Genomic DNA, 10000 nt, shown 5'->3' on the forward strand with positions numbered 1-10000 from the left:
TGTAACATGGTAACTCACCATAAGGTTGTTAGGAGGTTTCTATAGTCTGTAACATGGTAACTCACCATAAGGTTGTTAGGAGGTTTCTATAGTCTGTAACATGGTAACTCACCATAAGGTTGTTAGGAGGTTTCTATAGTCTGTAACATGGTAACTCACCATAAGGTTGTTAGGAGGTTTCTATAGTCTGTAACATGGTAACTCACCATAAGGTTGTTAGGAGGTTTCTATAGTCTGTAACATGGTAACTCACCATAAGGTTGTTAGGAGGTTTCTATAGTCTGTAACATGGTAACTCACCATAAGGTTGTTAGGAGGTTTCTATAGTCTGTAACATGGTAACTCACCATAAGGTTGTTAGGAGGTTTCTATAGTCTGTAACATGGTAACTCACCATAAGGTTGTTAGGAGGTTTCTATAGTCTGTAACATGGTAACTCACCATAAGGTTGTTAGGAGGTTTCTATAGTCTGTAACATGGTAACTCACCATAAGGTTGGTAGGAGCAGGCCTCTCTTTGGGGAGTCTCTTCATGCTGAACAGAGAAAACAGCAGTTTTAGCACAATGTTGTTTAAGCATACAGAGACATTTTCGAAGGTAAGACTATTTCATTTTGTGGTTCATTACTTACATGTTTCTATAAGTAATTTCCTAACGAGCATTTGTTCCTAATGAGCATCCAAAGACAAACCTGACAAGCCTAATTGCCAGATTGTCCCAATGGTGCTTTTGTTACACTATGAGCCCCACGCAGTGGAAATGCTATGGCTCGTACAGTCTGACAATAAAATGTGTGGACAACCAGTCTATATTCCTCATACGAGGTCTCCTCGATGTTCTGTGTGTGTGTGTTGGCCTACTATCATCTGAACAATAAAGCTGATCAAAACCATCTGCATCAGCACTACTCTAACCACCAGCTCTCACACACACACACACACACACACACACACACACACACACACACACACACACACACACACACACACACACACACACACACACACACACACACACACACACAGTATCCAAACAGTCATTGACCCTGTGTGAGGACCCTGCCAGTCCTGAGAATGAGGAGGGAAGATTCGTCAGGGCGACCTACATAGGGGACTGTGAAGGATTAGTGTGTGGTTCTAGAGAGGCCCGTCTGGAGCTAACCGAGTTACTGTGTGATGAATCACAGCAGGCAGGGACCAGGGACAGGACAGGGACCTCTAAGAATAGCCTGGGAGGTGGCAGTGCCAACCTGGTGCCAGGGCTGGGGCGGGCACGGAGAAGAGAAACAGAGACCTGGCCTGTTTGAGTAAATAAGGCATAGAGATAGGTAAACAACAGCTGGCAGAATGTAGACACACGTACCAGGACATACACATGCAGAAACATGCACACACTGTTAAGGTCCTGCTTTTGGCCGGTAGGTCAGTTCCATTGGGTGTGTTCCCCCTGCTGTGTGTTTATTTGTGAGAGCATTTGGCTAACAGGGGGCCAACAGACCATGGGAGACATGGTCAGTGTAAATATTGTGCTGTGTTGCTGCAGTGAAGAAACAAATCAGAGAGATAATTTGTCCTTCAGGAGAGCCTGGTATACTGGGATAAGGCCCTGTCCTTGTTATCCTGTCTCTGCTAGCTGCCCCATTACCACCCAACACCATTACCAGACATAGGAGAGTGGAGGGCACTACAGTGATAATGCATGTCCTACATGAGTCATCAAGTTAAAAAATACAGCCTACTAAATTCATATGAACGATTGCATTTAGTGTACGATTGTATAGACGATGGATTTAAAATAAATTAACATGGTTGAGGTCTGGTCTTTGGCAAATTAAATTAATTCTATCCAATTGTTTAACTTAATTTTGAAACATATTGAATCTGTTGATGTATTAGGTTTCTGTTTCTAGGTTTATTTCTGTTCTGCTGAAAACAACACATCAAAAGGCTGATATTTGAGAGAGAGCGATAAGGGTTTTCTCACCTAGCTATTTTAAGATGAATCCACTAACTGGAAGTCATCTGTTAAATGACAAATGTAAAACAATTTGACTCACCACTGTGTGATGAAGTGGACAAACTTCTGGCTGAACTGACCCACAGGAAGAACAGGAGGCTCCTGGGAGAAACACAAGGACACAACTGAACAACTTAGACCACCCAGTATAACAGGGAAGCTTCTAGAAGGTTGTTATGTGATATCAAATCTGTCACTAAAAGCTAAACCCATTTCTTAATTTTGTTGAAGAGATCCACTTTGATAAACACTACTAATCAACATACGAATAACTTTAACCTAAATGAGAGATTTAATTACACAAATCAAAAAATCCCAGTTCTCCACAATCACTGTGTCTAGATCTGTATCCACTGGTTAAGAATACAAAACCACAATTCAGAAAAACCCCAAACCCTGAACTACATAGAATTCTAGTTATTAAAACACATTTAGCTGAGAAAAGCCGACCTTGATAAAGAGGCTATTTCTAAACGCTGCCATGCATTGTCCCGTCTTCTTAGTAAAAAGAGGTAGCTGCACCTGAACCCCACCTATTGTTGGACGAGCACAATGGAGTCAAGGAAAATAATCTCCTTTAGGAATCAGTGGGGGAGCACAAGTGTGAGCGGCACTGGTCATCTTCGTTCCGATAAAAATATTAAAAGAGATTTCACCATGAAAGGCGAAACATTTTACTGTCAGATTGCAACTGTCATTTATTTTACATGAATGCCCTCTAAAGTCTATATTTTAAAGTATATTTTACTTGGCAATGGCACGCTATAAAATGTGTTTGAGGCATGAATACAAATGAAAACTTTATTATAATCATATTGTGTAGTGTGTTACAGTTTGATAGTCAAACACTATAAGAATCAATTTGAGAACTTTTTCACCCGCTGTTCACTCAACAACCACAGTCAACAACCATAGTCAGCTACCCCAGTCAGCTAGCCCAGTCAGCTAGCCCAGTCAGCTAGCCCAGTCAGCTAGCCCAGTCAGCTAGCCCAGTCAGCTAGCCCAGTCAGCTAGCCCAGTCAGCTAGCCCAGTCAGCTAGCCCAGTCAGCTAGCCCAGTCAGCTACCCCAGTCAGCTAGCCCAGTCAGCTAGCCCAGTCAGCTACCCCAGTCAGCTACCCCAGTCAGCTAGCCCAGTCAGCTAGCCCAGTCAGCTAGCCCAGTCAGCTAGCCCAGTCAGCTAGCCCAGTCAGCTAGCCCAGTCAGCTAGCCCAGTCAACTAGCCCAGTCAGCTACCCCAGTCAACTAGCCCAGTCAGCTAGCCCAGTCAACTACCCCAGTCAGCTACCACAGTCAACAACCAGTCAACAACCACAGTCAACAACCATAATGAACATTGTAGTGAGACAGTCACAGAGGACTGGAGATGGAGAGACCGAAGGAGATGGAGAGACCGCGGGGGATGGAGAGACCGCGGGGGATGGAGAGACCGCGGGGGATGGAGAGACCGCGGGGGATGGAGAGACCCAAGGGGATGGAGAGACCAAGGGGATGGAGAGACCAAGGGGATGGAGAGACCGCGGGGGATGGAGAGACCGCGGGGGATGGAGAGACCGCGGGGGATGGAGAGACCGCGGGGGATGGAGAGACCGCGGGGGATGGAGAGACCCAAGGGGATGGAGAGACCCAAGGGGATGGAGAGACCCAAGGGGATGGAGAGACCAAGGGGATGGAGAGACCCCGGGAGATGGAGAGACCGCGGGGGATGGAGAGACCGCGGGGGATGGAGAGACCGCGGGGGATGGAGAGACCGCAGGGGATGGAGAGACCAAGGGGATGGAGAGACCCAAGGGGATGGAGAGACCCAAGGGGATGGAGAGACCCAAGGGGATGGAGAGACCCAAGGGGATGGAGAGACCCAAGGGGATGGAGAGACCCCGGGGGATGGAGAGACCGCGGGGGATGGAGAGACCGCGGGGGATGGAGAGACCGGGGGATGGAGAGACCGCGGGGGATGGAGAGACCCAAGGGGATGGAGAGACCCAAGGGGATGGAGAGACCGCGGGGGATGGAGAGACCGCGGGGGATGGAGAGACCGCGGGGGATGGAGAGACCGCGGGGGATGGAGAGACCGCGGGGGATGGAGAGACCGCGGGGGATGGAGAGACCGTGGGGGATGGAGAGACCGTGGGGGATGGAGAGACCGCGGGGGATGGAGAGACCGCGGGGGATGGAGAGACCAAGGGGATGGAGAGACCCAAGGGGATGGAGAGACCCCGGGAGATGGAGAGACCGCGGGGGATGGAGAGACCCAAGGGGATGGAGAGACCCAAGGGGATGGAGAGACCCAAGGGGATGGAGAGACCCAAGGGGATGGAGAGACCGCGGGGGATGGAGAGACCCAAGGGGATGGAGAGACCCAAGGGGATGGAGAGACCCAAGGGGATGGAGAGACCCAAGGGGATGGAGAGACCCAAGGGGATGGAGAGACCGCGGGGGATGGAGAGACCGAGGGGGATGGAGAGACCGCGGGGGATGGAGAGACCCAAGGGGATGGAGAGACCGTGGGGGATGGAGAGACCGTGGGGGATGGAGAGACCGCGGGGGATGGAGAGACCCAAGGGGATGGAGAGACCCAAGGGGATGGAGAGACCCCGGGAGATGGAGAGACCGCGGGGGATGGAGAGACCGCGGGGGATGGAGAGAGAGACAAAAAAAAGCATGGTAGAGGAGAATTGAGGCCGAAAGGCAGCAACCCAAACCTCTTCAGCCAACAGAATGAAGACATTTAAACTGTCAAGTCAACTGGCTTTAAGCAGCACTCCTTCATGTGAGCTGCAAAACAAACTGTTCTAAGAGCCAGAAATCAGAATGTGGTTTTATTACGATCCCAGTATTGTCTGAATCAGAATATAAGGAGGAACATTTCCTTTCTTAAGGGCTAAGCCCAACTTCTTCAGTCTCCTGATGTTGAAGAGGCGCTGTTGCGCCTTCTTCACCATGCTGTCTGAACGTGTGTGTGTGTGTGTGTGTGTGTGTGTGTGAGAATGTGTGGGTTTTTCATGTGAATGTGTGTGGAGAGCACAGGCCAGGCCCAGTTAATGTTGTCCAGTAGATGTTGGCCTCCCACCCTCTCGCCTCCCTCTCCCCTCCCTCCCTCTATAGCTCCTCCCTCCTCAGCTCTTCCCTCTCCCTTCCCTCTCCCTCCCCATCCCTCCCTCTATAGTTCCTCCCTGACCCTTCATCCCTCCCTCCCTAGCTCCTCCCTCCATAGCTCCTCCCTGCCTAACTCCTCCCTCCCACCCATTGCTCCTCCCTCCCTAACTCCTCCCTCCTCATTCTTAGCTCCTCCCTCACCCCCCCTCATCACTCTCTAGGGAGAGTTCTGACTCAATCAGCACTGTATCTCTCTCCTATCCACACCAGACTGCACACACCATGCTAAGGGTTGATGGAGAGGGTGGAATGGAAGACTGTGGTTTCTAGAGTGGTGGACAGATTGAATTCAGGAGGTGAATTGAAATTCAAATGACCCATCTATGAGAATTTATTACGATGTGATTTTTTTCACACAATGAAGCTCATCCTGTTGTTCTCTATGCTTTCTAGTGTGCCAAAAGTCTTGATGGAGAAAACAGGGTGAAAAGGGAATTGGAGAGGGAATCTGTTGACAGGAAGTTGCCATGTCACGTCCTCCAAATCGGAGGCTATGCTACATGACTGCTTTGCTAGCGCTGACTGCAATATGTTCCGGGACTCTGCCGATAGCGTCAACGAGCTAATCACCTCCACTACCGGCTTCATTAGGAAATGCATTGTGGACGTTGTCCCCACACTGAAGGTTCTCTGCTTCCCCAATCAAAAGCCCTGGATTAACACAGAGTTTAAAAGATAAGTTTAAAGATAGGGCTACCGCACACAGGGCTACCGCACACAGGGCTACCGCACACAAGGCTACCCGCACACAGGGCTACCCGCACACAGGGCTACCGCACACAGGGCTACCGCACACAGGGCTACCCGCACACAGGGCTACCCACACACAGGGCTACCGCACAAAGGGCTACCGCACACAGGGCTATCGCACACAGGGCTACCCGCACACAGGGCTACCCGCACACAGGGCTACCCGCACACAGGGCTACCGCACACAGGGCTACCGCATAATTTGCAAATAAATCCATTAAAAATCCTACAATGTGATTTTCTGGATTTTTTTTTCTCATTTTGTCTGTCATAGTTGAAGTGTACCTATGATGCAAATTACAGGCCTCTCATCTTTTTAAGTGGGAGAACTTGTACACTTGGTGGCTGACTAAATACTTTTTGCCCCACTGTAGCTATACTGTCGCTGTATATAGCTACTGACCCTGGAACTGTTTCTCGTGTGTGTTTTTGGTTTACTTTATAGTACTACTGATATTGATTACTGCATTGTTGGGAAGGAACTCGCAAGAAAGGCTTTTCACTGTACTAGTACAAGTGACAAAACTTTAAACTTGAATGTCAAAATAATATCTGTAATGTGTGTTTGCGTGAGAGAGAGAAAAGGAAGCCTATAAATGGCCTTGTGACCAAATAAATGTGTAACAGTGCTTGAGCAGCGAGCTTCTTTAGGCTGTACGGCCCACTGGCACACACAGCCCTAAAAAAGGATGTTCAGTCAAAAAGGGGGAGTGAACTGTTTAAATTGATTCTATCCTAGTCCATGTGGGTTTTAGTGACATTATGAAGTGCAGCGCTGAACAGTTGAAACTGGATTTTAAAGAGCTGATTAACTCTCTGCTAGACACTAACAAAACACCCATCATATCTGGCCTTGTGCCCTCTCTGAATCGTGGCATTCTTTCTCTTCACAACTGGCTATGTGATTATTGCAGCTCAATGGGTGTAACTTTTGTTGACAATTTCAATACCTTTTGGAAACAAAACACATTTTATAAGGAGGATGGGATCATTTCACAGCATTATAAGGCTGCGTTGAGACAATATACTCATCAATGACCCAAGCCCAGCTCAGTTAATCCCTACCATTGTGACGCAGAGTTGTCATAATGCTTCAGCAAATGTACATTACCCCAGGGGCATTGGTAGACACAATGTAAGTAACCTAATTTATGTGCCTCTAGCTGCCCTGAATGCCTCTGCTGATCCTACAGTTATTGTATGCAGCAATCATGTGTCTATGAACCAGATTTATCATGTTAGCACTGAGGTGGTGTTCCCTAGTAGGAAGTCCAATGTGTGCAGCTCACCCTGCACTTACATAAAAAAACACGAGAATGTCTACTTCTGCTAAGCTAAGTAAAGCAATGAAAACAAGCAAGCATCCCAGAAATGTGCTCAAAATAACCCATGTTAATATATGTAGCTTAAGAAACAAGGTTAATGAAATTAATAACTTGCTAGTAACGGATTATTCATATTTTGACTATCTCTGAAACTCACTTAGACAATACCTTTGATGATACAGTGGTAACAACACACGGTTATAACATCTACAGAAAAGACAGAGATGCCAGTGGTGGAGGTGTTGCTGTTTATATTCAGAACCACATTCCTGTAAAGATTAGAGAGGATCTCATGTTAAATACTGTTGAAGTAATATGGCTACAGGTTCATCTGCCTCACCTAAAGCCCATTCTGGTGGGAAGCTGCTATAAAGACCAAGTGCTAACAGTCAGTATCTGGATTACATGTGTGAAATGCTTGATAATGTATGTGAGTGGTATAGTTTCTGGGTGATTTATATAGGCTGGCTTTCATCAAGCTGCCCACTTCAAACTGTAACCAGTGCCAGTCAACCTACCAGGGTAGTTACAAACAGCACAGGAATTAAATCATCAACATGTATTACTAATGCTGCAGAAATGTGCTTGAAAGCAATATCCAGATCCCTCGAATGTAGTGATATCAATATAGTAGCCATATCTAGGAAAACCAAAATTCCAAAGGCTGGGCCTAATATAGTGTATAAGAAGTCATACAATATGTTTTGTAGTGATTCCTATGTTGTTGATGTAAAGAATATCTGTTGGTCCATGGTGTGTAATGAGGAGCAAACAGACGTTGCACTTGACATATTTATGAAATTGCTTATCCTAGTTACTAATAAGCATGCACCCATTAAGAAAATGACTGTAAAAACTGTTAAATCCCCGTGGATTGATGAGGAACTGAAAAATTGTATGGTTGAGAGGGATGAGGCAAAAGGAATGGCAAATAAGTCTGGCTGCACAACCGATTGGCAAACAAACTGTAACTTGAGAAATCATGTGACAAAACTGAATAAAAATAGCATGAAACTAAACTATGAAACAAAGATAAATGACAAAGAATTATAGTAAAAAGCTTTGAAGCACCTTCAATAAAATGTTGGGAAAAAAGACAAACTCCATCATTCATTGAATCAGATGGCTCATTCATCACAAAACCAACAGATATTTCAAACTACTTTTTTATTGGCAAGATTAGCAAATGTAGGTATAACATGCCAGTAACAAATGCTGACGCTACACATCCAAGTATATATGACCAAATTACAAAAGACAAGAATTGCAATTTTTTATTCTGCAAAGGAAATGTGGAAGAGGTGAAAAAATGATTGTTGTCTATCAACAATTACAAGCCGCCGGGGTCTCACAACTTAGATGGAAAATTACTGAGGATAATAGTGGGCGATTTTGCCACATCTTAAATGTAAGCCTACTAGAAAGTGTGTGCTTGGATGGAAGCAAAAGTTATTCCGCTACCTAAGAATAGTAAAGCCCCCTTTACTGGCTCAAAAAGCCAACCAATCAGCATGTGACCAACCCTTAGTAAACTTTTGGAAAAAATTATGTTTGACCAGATACAATGCTATTTTACAGTAAACAAATTGACAACAGCCTTTCAGCATGCTTATAGGGAAGGCTATTCAACAAGCTTACACAAAGAACTGATGATTGGCTGAGAAAAAATGATGATAAAAAGATTCTGGGGGCTGTTTTGATAAACTTCAGTGCAGCTTTTGACATTATCGATCATTATCTGCTGCTGGAGAAACGTATGTGTTATGGCTTTACACCCCCTGCTATATTGTGGATAAAGAGTTACCTGTCTAACAGAACACAGAGGGTGTTCTTTAATGGAAGCCTCTCAAACATAATCCAGGTAGAATCAGGAATTCCCCAGGGCAGCTGTCTAGGCCCCTTGCTTTTTTCAATCTTTACAAACAACATGGCTTTGAGTAAAGCCCGTGTATCTATGTATGTGGATGACTCAACACTATACACGTCAGCTACTACAGTGATTGAAATGACTGCAACACATAGCTGCAGTTAGTTTTAGAATGGGTGGCAAGGAATAAGTTAGTCCTAAATATAAAAAAAAAAAAAAAACATTGTATTTGGGACAAATCATTCACTAAACCCTAAACCTCAACTAAATCTTGTAATAAATAATTTGGAAATTGAGTAAGTTGACTGTCATGGTCAAAACATATTGATACAACAGGTGCTAAGATGGGGAGAAAACTGTACATAGTAAAGCGCTACTCTACATTCTTAACAACACTATGAACAAGGCAGGTCCTACAGGCCCTAGTTGTCACACCTGGACTACTGTTCAGTCGTGTGGCCAGGTGCCACAAAGAGGGACTTAGGAAACTTGCAATTGGCTCAGAACAGAACGGCTGGCCTTTAGATGTACACAGAGAGCTAACATTAACAACATGCATGTCAATCTCTCCTGGCTCGAGTGGAGGAGAGATTGACCTCATCACTACTTGTTTTTGTAAAAGGTGTTGACAAACTGAATGTACCAAGCGGTCTGCCTAAACGACTAGTACACAGCTCAAACACCCATCCATACCCAACAAGACATGCCACCAGAGGTCACTTCACAGTCCCCAAGTCCAGAACAGACTATGGGAGGTGCACAGTACTACATAGAGCCATGGCTACATGGAACTCTATTCCACATCAGGTAACTGATACAATCAGTAGAATCAGATAAAAATACACAGTGGGGACTGTGAGGCAACAAACATAGGCACTATACACACA

General features: G+C 45.7%; 1 protein-coding gene across 1 annotated transcript in view; it reads right to left on the bottom strand.

Moving 5' to 3' along the window:
- map2k5 (mitogen-activated protein kinase kinase 5) overlaps positions 1–10000 on the bottom strand; it is a 95687-nt gene that overhangs the window by 15663 nt on the left and 70024 nt on the right. Inside the window, 2 exon segments of the mRNA XM_052503965.1 lie at positions 489–534; positions 2057–2118. Coding sequence (XP_052359925.1) covers positions 489–534; positions 2057–2118 — 108 coding nt within the window.

Source organism: Oncorhynchus keta, unplaced genomic scaffold, assembly GCF_023373465.1.
Source record: "Oncorhynchus keta strain PuntledgeMale-10-30-2019 unplaced genomic scaffold, Oket_V2 Un_contig_1856_pilon_pilon, whole genome shotgun sequence".
Classification (NCBI taxonomy): Eukaryota; Metazoa; Chordata; class Actinopteri; order Salmoniformes; family Salmonidae; genus Oncorhynchus; species Oncorhynchus keta.